The sequence below is a fragment of the Vanacampus margaritifer genome, chromosome 11 (genome assembly GCF_051991255.1).
Source record: "Vanacampus margaritifer isolate UIUO_Vmar chromosome 11, RoL_Vmar_1.0, whole genome shotgun sequence".
Taxonomy (NCBI): Eukaryota; Metazoa; Chordata; class Actinopteri; order Syngnathiformes; family Syngnathidae; genus Vanacampus; species Vanacampus margaritifer.
In genome coordinates this window covers 8439167-8462165 of record NC_135442.1, presented here as the reverse complement: position 1 = coordinate 8462165, position 22999 = coordinate 8439167, and the positions used below count along the sequence as shown (strand labels likewise).

Below are 22999 nucleotides of genomic sequence, written 5' to 3'. Positions count from 1 at the left end.
CTGTTAGATTTACTGTGCCACAAATGGAGTATTCATTTTGCAACAACTACGACCTCTGGCGGTCAAAGACTGTAAGGACATCTGAAAATTGCAGGGGCAAATGTTTTCTTCCAAGGCCACATATGGAAAAAAGGAAAGATGCAAAGACCACAGACATACCTTGCTTTTATTATTTTTTTCTTACACGCTGGACTTATTAGCACAACTGGCTATATCACCATTCGTCACTTGTTAGCAGAGAGAGAGAGAGAGAGAGAGAGAGAGAGAGAGAGAGAGAGAGAGAGAGAGAGAGAGAGAGAGAGAGAGAGAGAGAGAAAGAGAGCTAGAGAGAGAGAGAGAGAGAGAAAGAGAGAGAGAGAGAGAAAGAGAGAGAGAGAGCTAGAGAGAGAGAGAGAGAGAGAGAGAGATTGTTCTTGGGGTCCCCCTAGTGGTTGCGTGTTTAATGGTTATAGATAGACACGTGTCTATTCTAACAGAAGTGGACTGCTTTGTTTTTCAGAGCAGCATCACAGTACACATTGTTACTACTTATTTAAGTTAAAGTCGAAGTTTAAAAAAAACTATTTTTTTTAATGTATTGTGCAGTATTATGTTTTTTATTCTTTATTATTGTTTACACTTCTGTGTCAATTGCATTGTATACGAAAAAAGTGGATTATCCATGACTCAATATATTCTTCTCTACATTTGACTTTGTGCACTTGTTAAGGACATTAAAATAGTATAAATAATAAAATATATATTGCACATGTGCTTCTATAATGTTGACAATATGTTTCTGTTATTTTCCCCACAATGGATTTTAGTGGACAACTAAAAATGGAAAAAATAAAAACACAACGCTTACATTCAGATACTGTATTTTTTTGCTTCCTTTTGTACGGTTGGGAATTCCATTGCCAATTAACATCATCCACGGGCCAATTAATCGGTTGAACTTGCTACTCTCCACTTTTTTTTCAAATATTAAAATAGTCAAACCATGGCAAGTAACATGTGCTAGTTTTACTGACAATGTCTAAACTTCCCTGTTTTTTTTGGACAACATATGAGGAGGACACATTTTTAGATATTGAGCTATTATCTGACCTCTCATATTTTTTCGCACCAGTTGACCATAAATCCTAATGCGCTGAAAGCCACTGAATATAATCAAATTCCATTATGTGCAAACACTTGATGAACATTGGAGGTCCGTGCTTGTCAGTAGTGAAAGTTTTCCACTTCGGCTGCAAGATCAGTTTACTGTGTGAACAAATATATTGGCAGCACCTCGTGGTCTTGCAAACAGCCCGCACACTCACAGTTCCTGTCAAGGAGACAGGTGGGAGTGGTTTGAAGTTGAATATAGCTTGCAGTCTCTTGTGCATCTGGCAGTTAAACTCACTCAGACCACATTGAGGACTGCTGTGAGTGGCACCGTAGAAATTCAAGTCAAACCCAGATTGTGGAAAGGACCCTTCATTTACCAGGCACAATGGTAAATATGCTTCTTTTTTTTTTACTGCATAATGCTTTTGTCAAACCTGCTGTTTATTTCTCCCGGGGTAGAAGTTTAGACTATCATTACCTGCTCATTCAGGGCAACAGCCAAATTCAGCTCAGCTTGTCTGCCTATCACTGGGACAATGATCTATTTCTGACGCAAGCTGTCCTGTTAGGACAGCACAGGGGACAGCAACTGGAGCTTACGTTTAACATGGCCCATTTTTCATGCATTTTTTTGATACTCAAAAGATATCTGTGTAAGATACTGAGTGAGTGTAATACAGCGGAACTGTCTAATTAATGTGTATTGCTTGATTGCATTTTAGAGCTTTTATTGTGAACACTTACAGTTGAACACACTATCTTTGGTTTACCTGCTTTGGTGTGTGACAGAGTACATGACAGTCAGAAATGTAGGTGTGTCGTAAAACATGCAGGCAGCAACAAGTCAGATCAGATTGAGACAAAGCAAGTACAGTAAAGTATTTCTACCTAGAGAGGGCATTTGTGAAATTATATATATTTGACACAATTTTGCTTTGACTTTGCCTTAAAACGTTTTGGAACAAAGTTATGCATTTTTTCCAAGATAGTACTGTAGTTTCTGGCGAGGTTATAACACAGTTAATCTTATTCACGCGGAAAAAGACTGCATCCAGACCTGTTTGCACAGTGCAGTACAAACACAGCTTGTTAGCCATGCTAGTAATGTTGATAAAACCATGGAACAGCAATGTCACCCACCCTGCTCAAATAGAAAATGGCAAAGAGAAAGAATCAAACATACACTATTGAATCGAAACCGAGTGATATAATAGGGTCAGAAACAATACACTGATGAACCAATTAAATTTAAAAGCACTTTCTTTCTTTAGTGACTGATTAAAAAAAAATAAAAACTGACAGGGACTATATCCCGTGGCTGCCTGACAGTGTTTACTCAAACATTCACTCCCACATTGCTACTGGGTGTCATCTCTCAATATGAGCACCCTTAAAATAGCTGCTGTGCAGTGACCTGCATACCTGGAAATTGAGATGATGTCACATTAGCTAGGCTCACTAAAAAGGACACCGGAGAGTTGAACTGATCTCAACCTGGATTTAATGAGCTCTAACACACTTTGAAATGATAGAAGTTGATTCCCCAAATCTCTCCATTGAGCACTGTCCTTTCCATACTAGCACAATGTCATTGTCCTCAGTGAGAAGGGAAAACTTGAGAGAGAGACAGAGAGAGAGAAAAAATACAATATTATATTTAGTCTACTGGTTACATCTTATCAGGATTTGTTTATTATGTTTTGTGAAAATAAATGGGTGAGATATATTCAGGTCATTTATGACCATGAAGCTTTTGTGCCAAATTAAAGCAACAGCAAAAGTCTGACACTATGTGTGGATTTTACACAAATATATGGACATTTACAAAAATAAGTTATTGACATCATAGCCTGGTTAAAACCATCAGATTTAATCCTAAATTGCCTGTATTTCTACCTTTCAAATGCTACCCAATTTGAATAAATCAGTGGTTCAAAATACACTTATAATTTAAAATCCAAATTTCCACGCATTATTTCTGTAATTTCTCATCTCAATCTCCTCAGGAAAGTTTGTAGATTTTTTTCCACTCTACAGACTAGGTTTATAGGACATGTTTTAACAGTTGCAACCACATTGTATGCGGATGAGAGATGAAGGCGTTTCTCCTGCTAATCCAGTCCAACAAGATGATGACCGTCTAGCACGAGGAAGTTTTATCTAAGGGTGTGCCGTGGATGATGTCACAAGACGGGTGTGTCAACTGTCAACGTCGATACAATAGACGGAACGCAAATGAGCTATTCCCTGTTTTGTTGACTGTAAATAATGGTAAACAAGATACTTTCTAAATATCGATCCACTCACTGATCTAAGAGCAATAAGTAATATGATTAGGTTAAATAATATTTGTTGTCATGATAGCCTCATGCCCAATTGCTGGAAAAAAAAAATCGAAAAACTTGCTGGAATAGCAAGCTTGAAATATAATGGAATGGAATTGTGTGCTTTGTACTTACTATACAACAAACTTCATCCTTATGTCCTCTTTCTTCTTCTTCTTTCTTTCTTTCTTCTTCTTCTTTCTCTCTTCAAGCGTGAATGCATCTCTGTCCATGTAGGCCAGGCAGGTGTCCAGATGGGGAACACCTGTTGGGAGCTCTACTGTTTAGAACATTGCATTCAGCCAGACGGCCAGATGCCCACCCAAAAAACCATAGGGGGCCACGATGACTCCTTCACCACCTTCTTCAGCGAGACTGGGACGGGAAAATACGTCCCAAGGGCGGTCTTTGTTGACCTGGAACCCACCGTTGTTGGTTAGTGCTAAAAGATGCATTATGAAATGAAGGACTCTGCATTTAATTGAATACAAATCTACAAAACATGAGCTTTTGTATGATGAGTTCAGGTTTCTTGTCCATCATGAATGTAAAACAAAATGCTATCTGTACTGACACTTTTATTCTCTTCAACTGTTCCGTTTGTCTTTCGCATTTGTAGATGAAGTGCGTACAGGTACGTATCGCCAACTGTTTCACCCCGAGCAGTTGATCTCAGGAAAAGAAGATGCGGCCAACAACTACGCCCGTGGACACTACACCATCGGCAGAGAGATCATTGACTCTGTTCTCGACAGGATCCGCAAATTGGTGAGGGTCAATTCGTCTTATCTGTTTTATTATATGTTCATTTCTTGAAAAGATCAACAATAAAGTATCTATCTATCTATCTATCTATCTATCTATCTATCTATCTATCTACAAATGTTGTGTCTGTGTTTGCAGTCTGACCAGTGCACCGGTCTCCAAGGCTTTTTGGTCTTCCACTCCTTCGGCGGAGGCACCGGCTCTGGTTTCACCTCCCTCCTCATGGAGCGACTTTCTGTTGATTATGGAAAGAAATCAAAACTTGAGTTTGCAATCTACCCGGCCCCTCAAGTTTCTACAGCTGTTGTAGAGCCTTACAACTCCATTCTAACCACTCACACCACCCTAGAGCACTCCGATTGCGCCTTCATGGTGGACAACGAAGCCATCTATGACATCTGCCGCAGGAACCTCGACATCGAACGTCCATCTTACACCAACCTTAACCGTCTTATCAGTCAGATAGTGTCATCTATCACAGCCTCTCTTCGCTTTGACGGAGCCCTGAATGTTGATCTGACGGAGTTCCAGACCAACTTGGTGCCCTACCCTCGTATCCACTTCCCCCTGGCTACATATGCTCCAGTCATCTCTGCAGAGAAGGCCTACCATGAGCAGCTGTCTGTGGCTGAAATCACAAACGCCTGCTTTGAGCCAAACAACCAGATGGTCAAGTGCGATCCTCGTCATGGTAAATACATGGCCTGCTGTCTGCTGTATCGTGGTGATGTCGTGCCCAAAGACGTTAATGTTGCCATCGCCGCCATCAAAACTAAACGCAGCATCCAGTTTGTGGACTGGTGTCCCACTGGCTTCAAAGTGGGCATCAACTACCAGCCTCCAACAGTGGTTCCTGGAGGAGATCTGGCCAAGGTGCAAAGGGCAGTGTGCATGTTGAGCAACACCACAGCCATCGCTGAGGCCTGGGCCCGCCTGGATCATAAGTTTGATCTGATGTATGCCAAGAGGGCCTTTGTGCACTGGTATGTTGGGGAGGGAATGGAGGAAGGAGAGTTCTCAGAGGCCAGAGAGGATATGGCTGCCCTGGAGAAGGATTATGAAGAAGTCGGGATTGACTCCTATGAAGACGAAGATGATGGAGAATACTAGACACATTTGGCTATTTATTAAATAGTATAGCAATGCAAAGTACTTGTCATAAGTTGTCAGCATTGATTCATTACCAGGTCTAGATTTTTTTCTACCCATTAAATATTTCAACATACTATTTTGTCTGTAGTGCATTGCTCCTATCACAAATCACAATTTTACTATATACTGTAATTAACATAACAAACTAATATAATCTACAGTGGAATGGAAATATACAATGGAAAAGTCTACATCTCTGTTTAAGTGCCAGGTTTTTGTGATATGAACGAAACAAAATCAATAATCTAAAAACAAATCCACCATTATTGTGACCTAATTAATTTGGAAAAGGGTGTATTTTTTTTCAAGAGAGGAATTCATAGTAATAATAATAATAATAATAATAATAACTCAGATAAAGTGCCTGCAAAAGTGCTCAGAACTAAGCCATCAATTTCTTACTCATGTTAAATGGGAATCATCATCAAAACAACATAATATATCTGCAATGAAGCAAAATGCTTTAGGGCTGTTTTTATTCACCTGGAAATGGGGCCTTAGTCAAGGTGTAACAGTTCCAAAGAGCAGTTTGTGTAAGTACAAAGCACAACAAAAATAAAAATGATAGGGAACAGCTTCAATGTATTTGGGGTTAACTAGGGGCACTAACGCCACGTCAAGTTTATTATTATTATTATTATTATTATTATAATAACCACATAACTTTGCCTGAATGTAGGGAGCATCCGTAGTACCAAGTGAAAAGATACAAATTTCACACAGGAAGGCTGGAGTCGCCATTCAAACCCAGAACATCAGAACTGCGTGGCAGACGCACTTACCACCAGGCGTCAGCCTCAGCCACTTTACAGGTACATATGTACACGTCTTGTGTTGAAGCGTCCTCTAGTGGAGCATAAATGATAAGGACCAGTGCAGGCTAATTCAATTTTGAAAAATAGGGGGGGGACACCTCGTCACTCAGAAGCGAGTGTACGAGTGAGATCCTTATAATTTTAGTCTCAAAACAAAATTTAATAATGCTCAATTCGTTTTACACACTCCTGATATATATGTTATTTAAAGTATTGTATATAAATCATATTATTACTATGTCTATGTGTTCAAAGCTACAGCAAATTTAGTTTTTTTTTTTGTTTAGTTTTAGTTTTCTCCTTGCTCGCTGGATGTGGATGGGTTGCCCCGGCAACTCCCAAACGCTCTTTCGACTTCCGGAAGTGCGTGGCTGTGAGGAAATATGGCGTTCAGAGAAACGCGTTTATTATTAGCTGCTGTATATCCAACACGTTCTCTTAGAGTTTTATGTTTTTCTATTCTGATTGCTTTCGCGGGCTTCGAAACGGCAAATTGCGAGGACGTGTTTAGTGCAAGCAGCACGCCTACTGTACCCATCGCCGCCGCTAGGGACCTACGGTGAGCATATTGACACGTTCAGTTATGCTAGCTGCTCCTGGCTAACGTGAAATTGGCTGCAGTGATTCATTTGGAAAGTTATTAAAGGTTTACGTTTGGTAATCACTGGTTGATGTTACGCATTTGTGGTTCCAATGTCAATATCGAAACCGTGTAATAATATGACCTGATGTCATACTGAAATCATGCTGCTATCACGACACACCGTTCGAAATGTTGAATGTTTGATGATTAACTTAATAAATGAGCCACGTAACATCCGTCGCACAGCTTTTAAACACATTTGCTAAACAATCCTGCCTATTATTGAAATTCGGCGCCATAGTCATAAATGCTGGAACATTTTAACGCGATGTAATCGTCAATTCTACTCAAGCGACTATGCCTCAGTAATGTGTTAGAAGCTGCTACATGTCAGTTTACAAAAAAAAAAACACGTTAGCACATATTTATGACATAGCGTACTGCACTACAACCAAATGAAGTAAACTCTATATCTTTGGTGTTCAAAATACTGTAGTAGTGTTAAGAGAAAGAAATAAAAAGCTCCAATGAATCAACAGCACAAGTGTCAAGAGAATGAAAACAAGACTATTAAATGTAATTTCCTATTGGAATGTTGTGAAGTAGATATAATGACCTGGCCTGACCCATTCTACCAGTAAATATGGAAGGTAACAAAAGGTTGTAAGTGGGTTCATTATTGCCTAAATTCCAAATGTACAGACAGGGTCAGTGAATATGAAGACACACACTCACATCTTGTTGTGTTTTGTCCTAGATACCTCCTGTACGATGTGAACCCTCCAGAGGGTTTCAACCTTCGGCGAGATGTTTATATACGTATAGCATCCCTGGTCAAATCTCTGAGGAAGAATGGTGATGACTGGGTCCTGGTTCTTCCCCCCTGGGGTCGCATGTATCACTGGCAGAGCCCCAACCTCCATCAGATCCGCATCCCTTGGGGAGAGTTCTTTAGCCTCACCAGCCTACAGGCCAATGTTCCTGTGATCGAGTATGAGGAATTCATTGCTGGTGAGCTTTTTTTTACTTAACATATAATATGTCGGAGGAATGCGCACATTTGCTGAATCCCGTGCTGCCTTGTATGTCTTGTCCAGACTCTTCACTTTCTTCTTATTTTGGTTCTAGAAAATGGAGGTCCATTTATTGATCAGCTTGTGGTGCTGCAAAATTACGCAGAGGGATGGACTGATGGGAAATGGGAGGAAAAGGTTGATGAGCGGCCATGCATCGAGAAATTGATGTACAACAAAGATAAACAGGGCTACTACAGGTAATACAGAACTCACAAACATTATTTAAAATGTAGCTTCAAATGTGATTTGTTGGTTTGTTCATTTGCCAGGTTGAATGCCAACTATAAAACCAATATGACTTGTTCATCATAATGTTTCTTCTCACTTGTTTTTGCCTGTTTTTCAAGGGGCTGGTTTTGGGGCTTCGAACAGACGAGAGCTCGAAACGTAACTTGTCTGTCAGCACAAGGTCATGCCTCCATCATGGTCCCGGTTCTTCAAAAGAACATTACAGTGACGTGAGTCCTCTGAGAAAGATTATAGAACTCATGCTTATTGAAATATATTTGTAGACACCCACCAGTCACAATTTCATGTGCACTTCCAGAATCTAAAATCCTGCATTTAACAGAGATGTGATTTTTCCGCTAATTCGCGGAATTCCGCTTTTTTTTTATCTCCCCCCCAAAAAAAAAATTCCGATTTTTATTTTTATTTATTTATTTATTTTTTTTAGTAGTTCATTGTGTATGCACATGACTCCGACAGATAACATCTTCTGCTATAACAAAGACATTTGTGGTATGCTCTAATATGAGTTACTTTTCATTTGGTCATGATACAATTATTTGTTCATGAAATTTGAACTCTTCAACATTATTTATGTGTTAACTTAGTAATCACATTAGTTAGATATGATGATATTCTCAGTGATAGTTTTTAAAAGCAAAGGCAGTCCAATGTTTTTGAATGTGACTGATTTTGAGTTGACTAAAACTGCCATTTTATATGGGATAGTTCAATATACATTGAAAATTTATGCTGTTGTTTTGTCTATTTCTTTGTCATGTGAGTGCATTGAAAGTACTTAAAAACACGGAAAACCCATGAGCTCCCCTTGTCCCCCCACCAGGGCACTGCCCTGGACCTAGCTGGGTGCCAGCGGCCCCCAGACCCCCGGCTAAATTTTCAGATAATTTCACTTTGGTCAAATCACATCCCTGATTTAAAACATTTGTTGGAAAAATATAGATAGGACACACCCACTTTTATATTATGCAGTTCTACACTACTGACAGTGTCCATTGAAACTAATATTTGTAAAGGAGGAATTATTGTCCATAACTATTGTATAGCATCTAATTGGATTGTGCATGGTTATAGTACAAAAACAGGACTAAAAACCCCCCAAAAAACTTTAGCTAGTTAGAAATGTATGACGATTGCTGTTGCACATTATTTAGAAAAATTGAACTGTGTACACAAGAATGCAATTCACTGCAGATTCATTCAGATTTTTTTTGGTTTCAATAATAAAGTTATTTTCTGAAAGCACCTGTAGGCAATCAAACATTACTAATCTTGCAGTGTAGTTTGGATCAATGACACTACAGGTGGTAATCGCAAGTCATCGGATCCAACTCTTTTTTTCTTTTTCTTTTTTTTCCCCAGCTCAGTAATGCTTGACCGGGCAGAGACACTTCTCCATGATCACTATGCTGGGAAGGATTACTGGAATGTAAGTCAAATATGTTTTTAACAAGCACACGAGCGGAACAAAGCCGCAAGCTGTTATTAGTGCTATTTCAATCTGTACAAATACCGTCAGATGGTGGTTTGACATCAGGAGATTTTATTTGCCGTCTATGTGGCGTTGCTTTGTAAACACAGAAGGATACGCGTTGGAATTTTAAGAAACTAATATGCTCTGTGTTCCATCTCTAACCTAGAGCCGCCGCAGTATGGTGTTTGCCAAGCACCTGCGCCTCATTGGAGACGAGTTCAGAGCAAAGTACCTCAACTCGACAGATGATGGCGACCACACCGTTTACAATGAAGACTGGACTCGCATGAAGGTGAGTCAGCATTTCTTGTGACTGCGAGACAATACACTGTCAAAAGGTTACTTCAGGTTAAAAACTTTTTAAAAAACTGTGTTATCTTTGTTGATTTGTTCAGATATCAGAACAAAATTTCTAATTGATTGATTATATTAATATTTTGCTACAGAGTCAAGCATGGAAGCAGTATTTGAAATAACATTTGAAAGCATAATAGGTGTTTAACAATTCTAGCATTATTTTCAAGACAACACAACTCTTTAATCTCTAACTTAATAACAATTGAGAATACTAAATGTCGCATGCTGATTCAACACTTAAAAAAAAAACTTTTAACTGTCACAAAAATTCAAAAATATCAACCACCAATGTAATGTACAGTAAAACAATAAACACAGTACAACACACTCCCGTTTGATCAAAAATATCACTTAGCCAGGCTTGCTAGCTAGCATGCTAGCTAGTGGCTGACTAAATCCTCACTCTTTACAACACAAACCGAACATCCAAACCCAAGTGCTTGGATCACATCAACGCATTTAATCAAGCCAACTAAAATGGAACTGGAGAAAACAGGAAGTGCAAAACTTACCAAAATAAAATTGGCAATAGGGTTAAACAACAAAAAACATCACTATAGTGTTACGGGATAATGTTGATGATTACGATTTCCCCCTCAGGCGAAGCTGGGTTCTGCCAAAGGCGGTCCATACCTTGGGGTCCACTTGCGGCGAAAGGATTTCATCTGGGGCCACAGAGAGGACGTACCCAGCCTCAAGGGGGCGGTCAAAAAAATACGCAACCTGATGAAGAAGCACAAACTGGATAAAGTCTTTGTTGCAACTGATGCAGATGACGAAGGTGATGACATCACAGCATATTTAGTCAAAGTCCAATGTTAAGATTAACTGGAGGTTACACGGGAATTGATCATTTTTCTGGGCAAATGTTAATGTAGTATAAAGTTAAAGTATAATGTGTCGACGTCATCCAACAGAACTGAAGGCGCTAAAGGGGTTGTTGCCTGAGATGGTACGATTTGAACCGTCTACAGAGGACCTGGAGCTTTTTAAAGATGGAGGAGTGGCAATCATTGATCAGTGGATTTGTGCCCATGCAAGGTAAATTGGTGATCAATAGGAGCATTGGAGGGGAATTGTGTATAGTGTAGTTTTGTCGTTGTGCACACATTGCGCTGCCAATCCTGTGTTCCTCCAGACACTTTGCGTTTTTCAGCCCGTCAAACTGCATTGTTTAGCTGGTCCGCGTGCACATGAAACTTTTCCAGCCGTCACACTTAAAAAAAACAAAACAAAAAACAATCAGATACAGTTGTACAGGTGAGGGCAGGTGACTTTGGCATGATATTTACAGCTTGGAGGCACATACTTTTGGGGCAGTTTCCAACATTTTTGCAAAATGGCAGAAATAAGCAAAAATGACGAAATTTTGACGCAAAAAAAAAAAAAAAAAAAGATCCTGACCGTGTCCTGTGCGTTACAATGACTATTATGATTACAATGATACTTATTATAACCAGGAAGAGCTATTCTTAGTAATCACATGCAACACGTCCGGCAACAGCACCTGTGATCTGTTTGCACGAACACTTAATTAATCACATGCTTTTGGGGATCTTTGTAAATCATTAATCTACTTTAGGAAACTTGAAGAACCGGATCAGTAACATGCTGTTAACTAACTGATCATTGTTTTGTTTCCATTGCTTTATCTAGATTCTTCATTGGAACGTCGGTGTCGACTTTTTCTTTCCGTATCCACGAAGAGCGTGAAATACTCGGTTTTAATCCCAAAACCACTTACAACCGTTTCTGTGGGGACACTGAGAAAGAGTGTGAACAACCTACACACTGGAAAATTGTTTACTGATGTCAACTTTGACTTTTGCCACTATACACAAGTGCCAAAAAGCAGTGTTACTACTATTTGAGCTGTTACTTTTTGTAACGGATCTTACCCGTACTTATTTTATACCAAGGCGTTGCTCAGATCTGGAGTGACACCGTAAACAGACTGCAATGCCAAACTTGTATTACTGTCCGTTGTAAAATGTTGTTGGTTTCATCAGTGTGGTGCATTTTCTTCATTATTTATTACGCATACCGACAGCATGGTTAGAAAATATATTCATATAACTTTGACATATCATGTGTGACTTCTCCTTTACTCATTGCCTCTTATTTGAGGGGAGAACATTTCCTTGTTCCTAATTTTTGCATAATAATGGTTTAATCTTTTATTATCTATCTCTCTCTCTCTCTCTATATATATATATATATATATATATATATATATATATATATATTTATATATATATATTTTTATATATATATATATTTATATATATTTATATATATATATATATATATATATTTATATATATATATATATATTTATATATATATATATTTATATATATATATATATTTATATATATATATATATAAATTATATATATATATATATATATATATATATATATTTATTGTTGCAGGAAATGCCAGAAATATATTCTGATGTAATTATTGTGCACTACAATTGATAAAGGTTGAATCATTATTAATTTACCTTTTCCCATACTTTTTCCTTCCATGAAAAAAAACAGCTAGTCAATTTCTATCTCTGCAATGTGGGTTTCGGGATCAGGAAAGCCGCTTCCATTGGCCGGGAGTTGGCTGTGTTCCATCCTACATCAGTACTAGTCAAGCAAAATACCCCCCCCCCCCCCCAAAAAAAAAAAAGAGAGAACTCCACTCATGAAAACAAAATGTGTTTTACTGTAGACTTACATTGTACATGAAAATGGGGCTCTTATACTATAGTTTTTCGATTAATGCAATGGTTCCCAAACATTCAATAGAAGGGTACCATTCATTTTCAGGGCTTGAAATAAACAATCACAGTCATCATCAACAGTGATTTCACCAAGAAAAGGACGTCCCTGCAGAATTGATGAGAAGACGAGCACTGGTCAGCAATATTGAAGAAATATTGCAAGAGCTGCAAAAATATCTGGTATACTGGCTGTTTAAGACCACGTGGCAACAATTTTTGGATTTTGTTAATACACTATACATTTTCTCATCAAATCAAAAATGCAATAAATTGTCATTAAGAACTACAACACAATTAATCACTAGTCAGCTTTTTGCCTATTGGACTTAAATTCCTGAATTTCCTGCACAACGTGGAATCAGTGCTTGGACAAATACGCGCCCGTGATTTGTCCACTCCCACGCTGGAGACGCGTGTTTCGAGTACAGGTGTATCACAGTTTCACGCCCCTCCAACAATCAACGTCGCCCACGGGAGGCGTACACGCGGAATCCAAACCACTTTTTCGTGCTTTCTATCTGGAAGAGAAACTTTTGAAACCAACGGTGGTGGTTGGACCCTAAAATTGAGGACTACGACTGGTGTTTTTTGTTTTTGCTTATTTTTTTTCACGCCAAGAGTAGACTGAAGAAAAAAGGTCACTGGTCGAGCAAACTTAACAGGTGAGTACGTGTTATCATGACTTTCTGTACGGTCATTAGTAAAAGGTTTTCTATCAAATGGCAGTCAAAAAATGTAAATTGCTCAAATCGGCTACATCCTTCACTCAACTCTTTTGTTATTGGATACTCAACAATTAGTCATACAATAACAAAGAGAACAATACATGTAGTGTACAATAATAACAAAAAAAGATAAACAACCTTATGGATGAGGCTAAAACAATCTCACTGAACTTATTATTGTGAAATAATGTTCTTTCTATTAACGCGCAAATGCTCTCATTCAAAGTTTATTTGAACACAAAGTTTTTATTTACTTGTTTGAATTGGCTGCCAATAGGTGCGTCGTTTAATTGTTCTTTATGCCGCAGGCATAGAGAGGTGAACAAAGATACCTAATTTGTAGTAAAAGTAATGTTTTATCACATCATATAAGCGAGATTGGATACTTAAAAAAATATATACGTCCGCGTTATTGATTATGTTTAACTAATCTCTCGCAGTGATTGTGAATCACTAGTTACACAGATAGACTACAAGGTGATTGTAACCACAGGGAGAAATAAATAAATAATCTAAACTAACTTTATCTGGACCATTTTTCATATAGTTCAATTATTAATAGGGCCAATACCGATTTTTGCCAGAAAAAAATCAGATTACAGATGGATTGGATATATATGACATATCATGTGTGACTTCTCCTTTACTCATTGACTCTTATTTGAGGAGAACATTTCGTTGTTCCTCATTTTTGCACAATAATGGTTTATTTATTTATATATATATAATATGGGTGGGAGCCAAAAGTGTTCCAATATATCCAAAAATCACACATGCAAAATATTTCTCCAATATATGATGGTTTAGGGGTGCCACCATATATATAAATATATATTTTTTTGTGACCATTAGTAAATTGTGGTCAATGGGTGCCAAAGCAATGTCTAGTAAAAAGAAGAAACGGAAGTGACCTTCATTGTTTCAGTTGTATAGTCTTAGTACATTTTACCATCATATCTGTTGTGTGTTTTTACTTTTTACTTTTACAGTCATAGAGGCCTATATAGGACTGATGTATCTAATATTTTGTGTTCATTCCTTAAAGCTAGCATCAGCTACCAAACGTTTGCTAACCAGTTAGGCTAGTTAAACAAAGCTATTTAAAAAATGATTACATCATAATGTGTTAAGCTGGACCAATAGGTTTTTCCGTTTTATATAATAAACACTGTTTGATATTAAATGCAAAAAAATCTCGAGAGTTAAAAGAAAAACATTTTGAAAGCTAAAATGGCAACACGGCTAATGAAATAATAAAATGTCCCAATTATTTTTAGAACCATGCTTAAAAAGGTGTGTCGATGTCTGTGCGTCAAGCTCAGGAAGGCGCAAGTTGAACTTGATCGCAGCCAACAACCCAACTTTACAACAACACAATGTTCTCTTTCACTTGTCTTTACAGGATAGTTATTTATTTCTCCTATGTGGAAAGTTAATCAACACACAAAACATTATGTTCACATATTTTCTTTAAATACATTTTTTTTTATCTCCATTATAGGCTCGTCCAAAGATGGGCTTTTTCCAGCAAGTCAAGCTTCTTCTTTGGAAAAATGGGCTGAATATAATCAGACATCCAGTGAGTGTAACACCTAAGAAAGTTAATGGCAGGAATTGTTGGCAAGTTATGGAACGCAACTGATGTGTTTTAGGTCTGGTCGCTGACTCTGATCATCTGGCCTCTGATCATCTTCGTTATTGTTGCCGTGACCCGCGACCATTACCCACCGGTGCTCTGTGAGACATGTAAGTGGAAAATATGCGTTAAGTTTCTTCCATCTACCCCCCCCCCCATACACACACATTTACTTCACATTCATGAGAGTCAGTACAAAAATGTGTACAGTATGATAAGATAACATAAAGTGTTTGAACTAAGTAATGAACTCATGCCTAACTCAACCTGGTCTAACCTGACTTGTGACGATTGCAATCATGGTTAGAAATGATTAAATCAACTCCATTTTTTTTAAATACTAAATAAATACATGACATGACACACACACAAAACAAATAACTGAATAAAATGTTCTTGTCAGCTACACACGATAGTATTTTTCTTACCCGACAACCATCAAATGTATCAAACAAGAATGCAATTAAAATGACTTTTTATTTTTTATTTTTTTAAAGTCATCTTGATGTGAACAGATTTGGGACGTTTTACCTTTTCCGCAATGTGAGCAAATAAAAGGAGAATTCCTCAAACATAAGAAGTCCTTGGCAACTAACCTTTGAACTTCGTTTGTCCTCCTCTATTCAAGTTAAGAGGTTATAAGTCAACAAAGGTAGAAGGTGCTCACTTAATGATGTCGGTCTTTCACTTTATCTTCTACCTCGTGACCCTTTGTTGCAGTTCATCTGAATAATGATCCTAAAATGTGACACGTTTATTAACAGAAAAAGGAAGCATTCAGTTTAACTCGTTTACTGCCATTGACGACTATAGACGTCAAAAATGTATCTGTTTAACTTTTTTTTTTATCTCATTAAATTTTTTATGACAACCTAGAATTTTTTTAATTGTACATTTATAACAGATAAAAAATTATCATGCCATTAATTACGATTAAACGGCCCTTATTTATTTTTATTTTTTTTAAACTAGGCCAATCAGGCGATTAAAATTTCTAATTGTAATTAATCACATGACTTCACTAGTTAACTAACGATTAATCACAAATTTTATATCTGTTCTGAATTTACAATAAAAAAAATTCCTAGGTTTTCATACTCTTGTTAGCAAAAGTGATTTTTTTTTTAAAAACTAATAGAAATTGTTTAAAATAATTTTTGACGTCTATAGCCGTCAATGGCAGTGAATGAGTTGGTTTGGTTTTGTCACCGTCTGTTACAACACTGTTTTTCTTTTTCTTTTTTTTTTGTTAGACTGCAATGACAAAGGAATTCTTTCCTATGTACTGTAATTGAATACACAGGCTCTTTTGTCACTCTCTAAGAAAGAGCTTTCCTTTAATGAGCGTTGAGCAATTATTTATAAAAGGGCAAGGCACATTTCATACAACTGAGGAAATTCAATGTGCAAAAGCAGCTTATAAAAAAAAAAAAGTAGCTGCAGCAGTACTGTCATAACCAAAAACAGTCTTTTAGCTGTTAGTTTTGTTGGTCCATCGAGTCTACTGCAAATAGGGATGGTTTGTGATGTAAAAAAAGAGAAGTATTTTTCCTTCCAGGGTGTCAAATTTGTTTTAATTGTGGACCACTTCCCATTTTCATAACAGTGAAACCACATGAATGTATAATTGCTACTAAGGGTGTTACTGTGGAAACATTGCATTGTTCTGTCCAATGGATAATTCATAGCCAGTTTTTTGAAGATGTGTGTTTAAACTTCATCAAGAGAGTTGTCTGGTTTTCTAGGCTATGTGGCACCCCGGAACCTGCCCAGCGCCGGCTTCTTCCCTTTCTTGCAGACCCTCATGTGCAACACAGACAGCAATTGTCACAACAAGTCACGCCTGGTGAAACCAACGAAGTTTACAAAAAGATCCACCGACAATGCGAGGTATCCCCTTTTAGTGGCATTTAAAAAAAAAAAAAAAAAATCTTACAAAAACACCGAACAACATTCAATTTGTCTACTATTGGCATGATTAATAACCTTTAGAGGCTATATTTGCTCATAAGCTAATTTATTTTTCTGTTACATACTTTTCAAATGATTAACCATTGTCTCTTTTTATATGACTTTTATTTTGTGCATAAAAAAAGAGAAATGTTTTAATGTTTACACTGTCATCAAAATGTTGCTATAATGCAGTGCTTCTCCAATAGGTGGTGTGTGTGACCCTAGGGAACTTATTATTATTATTATTATTATTTTTGCTGTACTGCATTATAGTGGAATTGCACATCCACTACAGTAGGTGGCAGTGTCGCTCTCATTGTCAGAGTGTGCAGGAATGGGTAACAAAGAATAATTGAGAAGCACTGTTTTAATGTGTATTTTAAAAATATAAGGCAAAATGTTTCATAAGGAAAGTTACAGTTAGTTGCCTCATGTGCTTTTGACAGGTCATCGTCAAGTGGGTCTCTTATGGCAAAACTGCTTCAAGGTGGTGACTTGTACACTTCCACATTTCCGAACGACTCCATTAAGGACATACCCTTTAACTTGGAAAAATTATTGTGTGAGTTTAAATTCTCTTTAGAATGGTATCCTTTTCTGTAGCACATTTATTTACAATATTTCTTTGGCTAATTTGTTGACTGTTTACATTTATATGACCACAAAATATGGGATTAGATTTACACTTGTTTTCCACATGGCATAATATAACATAAGATAACATCCTGTGTTTTCATTTGTTACAGGGGCGGCCAGTCAAGAAAAACACAGGAATACCACTGCCATCCACACTAAGAATACAACTCTTGTTCCGGATCAGGTAGGTTTTGTTAGTAGGGGTGGGATCGTCCGATCCCTTAAATATAAACCGATCTTTTCCACCGATCTCATCTCCCTCCTCATTTTAGAGAACTACTTACTTTGCAGTTAAAACAACCCGTTTGATATTGTTCAATGTTTTCCAATTAAATAAGATTGGAACTCTGAAGGTGTATAGTGCTTGTTATGAAAAAAAAAAACGGGATCGGCAGGTCAGACTTTTAAAAAAAATCGGAGATCGGCCAGAAAATTGTGATCGGCGCACCTCTATTTGTTAGAATGTCATTTTAGGTTTGAACAATGAAACGTCTGTCTCTTAAATAAGACAACTCATTACTGATGCAATTTATGGCCTCTTACGTATTGGCAATTGTTTGCATCCAAAACAGTGCTACAAATATTGTATTAAATACTGTCTACAGTGATTGTCTGACTATGAATGCGAAATTCTCCATCCTAGGTGGCTTTGTACAAAATGATGGCAGCAATGAACGTGTTGAAGCAGCCCATCTGTGCAGCGATCAACGCAACCGCACCCAGCAACATCAGCAATGCAGCGCACAACTTTTGCAACTCCAATAATACCGTCTTTGAGGACTTTCTACTGACATTAAACCAGGTGTGTGTGCGCGCGCGCCTCTGTGTGTATTTGTGGATGTAGGGAGTCTTTATCATGTTATATTGCAGCATCACCAGGGGTCTGCAACCTGCGGCTCTGGAGCCACATGTGGCTCTTTGGTCCCGCTCCTATGGCTCCCCATGGTTTGCTAAAAAGAAAATTGTACAAATGAATATTTTTTTTGTACATAGTTATTTTTATTTTTTGGATAAAATATTTTTTTAAATGAGTTAATGATTAAATAAAAAATTAATACCGGTAATTAAATATTCAAAAAATGTCAGAGTCCAAATGTTTAAGTTGTCAGAGAAAGAGGGATGAAAGGTAGATGAAAACGTTTTTTTAAAAAATACTTTAAAATGTCCAAAAAGTGACCATAAAATGTTTAAAAAGGAGGAGGAAAAGCTGAAAATTACTATAAAATATACATGAAGTTCTCAAAATTGTCAGAGAACAGAATAAGAAAAGGTTGATGTTCAAAAACAAATGAAAAAATCCAGAAAATTACCATAAGAAGTCCACAAAATTGCCAAAAATGTCAGAAAATCTATAGCAAAAGAGAAAAAGATGAAGAAATAAAATAAAATGTCCAAAAAACGAAGATGAAAATTACCGTAATATTTTCCAAATTTCACAGAAAGGCAGAAAAGTCTAAAAATGTATGAAAATGAAGTATGAAAAATTACAACAATAACAACAACAAAACATCCAAAAACGGCAGCACTTAATGAGCTTTTGGGTCCTAAGTTCACTAGACTAACACTAACACAGTTTCGTTTATCACAATATTCAAATGTTTTGCGACTCCAGACAGATTTGTGGTTATTTATTGACCTAAATTGGATCTGTAAACGCACCAAGACAATTGTAAGAAGTTATTGAATGTTTTTATTGCCAAACATGAGCACGTCATTGTGTCAATGCACTCTACCTCTGCACAAAATAATTTTGTGCCTGCAAATGGTAACGAGTTTGTTCCAGCACACAAAGTGATTTATTTTTGGACTCTTAAGTGCCGTGTGATTTGCAGATCCTGAAAGAGGAACTGCTAACAAATCCCGACGAGCTGGCAAAGGCCGTTGGGGCCGTGCTGCTGGTGTTTGAAGAACTGCAGAAGGAAAGTTCACTGTGGGAGAGCCTTCTCGCTATTCCCCAGCTATTCTCTGCTGGATCGCCTGAACAATTGTTGGACATTGCAGTTGACCTTTTTACCAACATACAGGGGTAAGGTGCTCCTAGTAATAAAAAACAACATGAATGCACCTGGTAATACACAGGTACAAAAATTTGGAGTAACGGCTACATTTCGATGGTCTTGTATTAGATCTCATTCACACTACAAGACCAATAATATTTTTGGTATTTATTTATTTAGAAATATATATATATTTTTTATTATATATATATATATATTTTATTTATTTATTTATTTTATTTTATTATATATATATATATATATATATATTATATATATTTTATTATATATATATATATATATATATATATATATATATATATATATATATATATTTTTTTTTTTAATCTTTATTAGGAAAACACATTTACCGGTACACAATGATGCATATGATATATGTAATCCTAAAAAAAGAAAGAAAGTCTTGACATTCATTTTCAAAGAACTTTTATTGAGTAGAAAGTCTGAGTTGAATTTGATAAAGTCTGAAAAAAATTGCACAGTTGTCTTATTTTTGTTTTTCTCATGATCTTTTTATAGCATTATGCATGTTATCCAGAGCAATTTCTCTGAATCGGCTGAGTCGATCTCTGCACTGCGTCCATTAATTGCTGGAGGCATCAATATTATCCACTATGTTCAAAACTGGCCTGGCAACGGTAACTAAGCACCATTTGAACTGTATGAACCAATAGCGTTGGATGCTAGCATGCTGAAATGAACACACCATAGCATTCATGTGTAATAAATCCATTGTTTACTTCTGCTTAGATGTGTCCATCTCCATTGGAGACATTGTCACGCTGAACAATGACTCATTGAGCCAAATTGCTGAACAGGTTTTGCAAAATGTCCAAATACCACTAACCCAGGTACGTATTAGCTAGTTTAGAAGAGCCTATCATGCTATTTCCCACTTTTAATTCAAAGCTAAGGAGAGCGTCCGTGTGTTGTTTCGTAACTAAAAATATTTTCTTTTAACAAGATCCAGCAGGAAAACGTGATGTAACCATTGTCTTTTGCTTGTGTTGGGTTTTATGTTATCGGATTATGCAATTGGAATTGTGGTAACATGGACAAACTTTTTTAAAGCACCCCCTATCCATCAGGGATTTATTATGCTAATCAAATAGCATTGTTACATTTTTCCCCCCTAATTATTCTGATTAATAAGGAATAGCATTTTGATTGACTTTTAAAAGCAGACAAAATGTTAGCAAGTCTTCCTTGCTTTGAGAAGATTTTCTGCTTTTGTGACATTCTCTCCCCAATGAAGTGACATGCATCCAGTTTGACAGTTTTCTCTTCCTCAGGTTATCTTCATGACATTAGACAGACACTTTCTGCAGTCCTACATTTGTGACAACAGTAGCAACCCCTTGTGGCTCTCAACCATTTGCATGACCGGTGCATTGGATGTGATTCTCAACACGATCAGTCCCAACAAGGTTGCCCAGCAGGTAGGTTACAGTCTCCGAAATTGTGTCATCCACCTTACGTTGAAAGTAGTGATGGACAAATGAAGCTTCATGAAGCACTTGTGATATTTTTTGACTCCTCTAGATGGCACTCTTGGATTCAAGATGCAGTGCAAATGTAATCAATTATCATTGCGCTAGCCTTCATCTCTAAACCAAGAGCACCATCTAGAGGAGTAAAAAATATCGCAAGTGCTTCATGAAGCTTCATTTTCCCATCACTAGTTGAACCAGATGAAGGCTAGCGCAATGATAATTGATTAAATTTGCACTGCATCTTGAATCCAAGAGTGCCATCTAGAGGAGTCAAAAATTATCACAAGTGCTTCATGAAGCTTCATTTGTCCATCACTACTTTCAACTAGTGATGGGAAAATGAAGCTTCATGAAGCGCTTTTTACCATCTAGAGGAGTAAAAAATATCGCAAGCGCTTCATGAAGCTTCATTTTCCCATCACTAGTTGAAAGTAGTGATGGACAAATGAAGCTTCATGAAGCACTTGTGATATTTTTGGACTCCTCGAGATGGCACTCTTGGATTCAAGATGCAGTGCAAATTTAATCAATTATCATTGCGCTAGCCTTCATCTCTAAACCAAGAGCACCATCTAGAGGAGTAAAAAATATCGCAAGTGCTTCATGAAGCTTCATTTTCCCATCACTAGTTGAAAGCACTCTTTTTGGATTCCATTTTCCTCTCCCTACACATTTGTATTCTCGAGCAGCAATTGCACAAGTAGATTCAGAGTGTACTAAACAATTAGCCTTCAACTGCACAAAAGTTGTTGACCACGTCAACAAGTGGGTTATACCTGAGAAACGGAAATGTCAAGGCCATCCAATTAGCATTCAGTGTCTTCTCACTGAGACAAAGTCAAATGGACATGATTGGATTTTAGGGCCGCCATGTGTCAGTTAGTTCAATTAGTTACTTATACAACTTACAAGGTCAGGAGGGCGCCATAGTATTTTAAATGCATCTACATCCACAGATTTGCATTTTATGTACACAACACACATTATAATGTAAAAATAAAATGACAGAAGGTACTAAAATTGACAGAATAATTAAGTATTTTCTTTAACAACAGTAATTACTAACTGTAGTAATTTTTACTTATACAGGGTATTCTATCACAAAATATGCCAAACAAAAAGATTAAAGGAGACTCAGACCAAAAATATTAAGGCAACACATTGAGAACCCCCCACACACACAAAAAAAATAATAAAAACCTTGACAATAATGTATTCTATGCAGCCCCACTAGTATTCTGGTTAATATTACATTTTTGTAGAATATGAGTTACGAAGCAAAATCCAGCCATTTTTTATCCATCTCAGGAGGCGGCCATGTTGCCACTTACTGTCGAGTGAAAATGACATCACAGTTGCTCAGGTCTCAGGTAACAACCAATCACAGCTCAGCTTCACAAAACAGGTGAGCTGTGATTGGTCGTTGCCTGAGCCCTGACCATCTGTGATGTCATCTTCAGTCGACAGCAAGTGGCAAAATGGCCGCCCCCTGAGATGGATAAAAATGGCAGAATTTTGCTTGATAACTCATATTCTACAAATGTAATATTAATCAGAATGTCTCGTTTAGACTAATGAGGTCACATATAACATACTAATGTCAAGAAATATTTAAGGTTGACTTCCCCTATAAGAAATATTCAAATAAAACAAAATTGACTTGAGCTAATTGGAGGTTTTCTTGTCTCCTGAACTTTTTCTTCCAGGCTTTATTGGCTTGGAGTAGGGATGTTGCTCCCCATGATATTTCATTTGCCAAAGGGCTGCTCCACAGTCTCTTGGGTGGAGGCTTCCCGTGGGGCCTGGGAGGCTCCAACGTCTCGAGGCCCTGGCACAATATGGAAACACAACCACAAAACATTGAGGAGGAGCTGT

The 22999-nt window shown here is 37.2% G+C and overlaps 3 protein-coding genes across 3 annotated transcripts in view; all 3 read left to right on the top strand.

Moving 5' to 3' along the window:
• Nucleotides 1-1333: 1333 nt before the first annotated feature.
• Nucleotides 1334-5406, top strand: LOC144060384 (tubulin alpha-4A chain). The gene is made up of 4 exons (XM_077579890.1): nucleotides 1334-1480; nucleotides 3629-3851; nucleotides 4036-4184; nucleotides 4320-5406. The coding sequence occupies exons 1-4, from the start codon at nucleotides 1478-1480 to the stop codon at nucleotides 5289-5291; spliced, it is 1347 nt and encodes a 448-aa protein (XP_077436016.1). The 5' UTR covers nucleotides 1334-1477; the 3' UTR covers nucleotides 5292-5406.
• A 920-nt stretch (nucleotides 5407-6326) lies between these two features.
• Nucleotides 6327-11974, top strand: pofut2 (protein O-fucosyltransferase 2). The gene is made up of 9 exons (XM_077579891.1): nucleotides 6327-6707; nucleotides 7489-7742; nucleotides 7860-8004; nucleotides 8155-8265; nucleotides 9419-9485; nucleotides 9697-9822; nucleotides 10488-10668; nucleotides 10805-10928; nucleotides 11544-11974. The coding sequence occupies exons 1-9, from the start codon at nucleotides 6532-6534 to the stop codon at nucleotides 11695-11697; spliced, it is 1338 nt and encodes a 445-aa protein (XP_077436017.1). The 5' UTR covers nucleotides 6327-6531; the 3' UTR covers nucleotides 11698-11974.
• Nucleotides 11975-13126: 1152 nt separating this feature from the next.
• abca12 (ATP-binding cassette, sub-family A (ABC1), member 12) overlaps nucleotides 13127-22999 on the top strand; it is a 61738-nt gene continuing 51865 nt past the window's right edge. Inside the window, exons 1-12 of the mRNA XM_077579533.1 lie at nucleotides 13127-13325; nucleotides 14890-14967; nucleotides 15041-15134; nucleotides 16770-16914; nucleotides 17424-17539; nucleotides 17724-17797; nucleotides 18257-18415; nucleotides 19446-19639; nucleotides 20151-20269; nucleotides 20382-20482; nucleotides 20924-21070; nucleotides 22831-22997. Coding sequence (XP_077435659.1) covers nucleotides 14902-14967; nucleotides 15041-15134; nucleotides 16770-16914; nucleotides 17424-17539; nucleotides 17724-17797; nucleotides 18257-18415; nucleotides 19446-19639; nucleotides 20151-20269; nucleotides 20382-20482; nucleotides 20924-21070; nucleotides 22831-22997 — 1382 coding nt within the window. The 5' untranslated portion in view covers nucleotides 13127-13325; nucleotides 14890-14901. The remainder of the gene's footprint in view (nucleotides 13326-14889; nucleotides 14968-15040; nucleotides 15135-16769; nucleotides 16915-17423; nucleotides 17540-17723; nucleotides 17798-18256; nucleotides 18416-19445; nucleotides 19640-20150; nucleotides 20270-20381; nucleotides 20483-20923; nucleotides 21071-22830; nucleotides 22998-22999) is intronic.

Coding starts and splice junctions, on each gene's coding strand:
- LOC144060384 (XM_077579890.1), top strand. Junction 3,852..4,035: donor CCTGGAACCCACCGTTGTTG/GTTAGTGCTAAA, acceptor TCGCATTTGTAG/ATGAAGTGCGTACAGGTACG. Junction 4,185..4,319: donor TCGACAGGATCCGCAAATTG/GTGAGGGTCAAT, acceptor CTGTGTTTGCAG/TCTGACCAGTGCACCGGTCT.
- pofut2 (XM_077579891.1), top strand. CDS start 6,532: ATGGCGTTCAGAGAAACGCGTTTATTATTAGCTGCTGTATATCCAACA. Junction 7,743..7,859: donor GTATGAGGAATTCATTGCTG/GTGAGCTTTTTT, acceptor TTTTGGTTCTAG/AAAATGGAGGTCCATTTATT. Junction 10,669..10,804: donor AACTGATGCAGATGACGAAG/GTGATGACATCA, acceptor GTCATCCAACAG/AACTGAAGGCGCTAAAGGGG.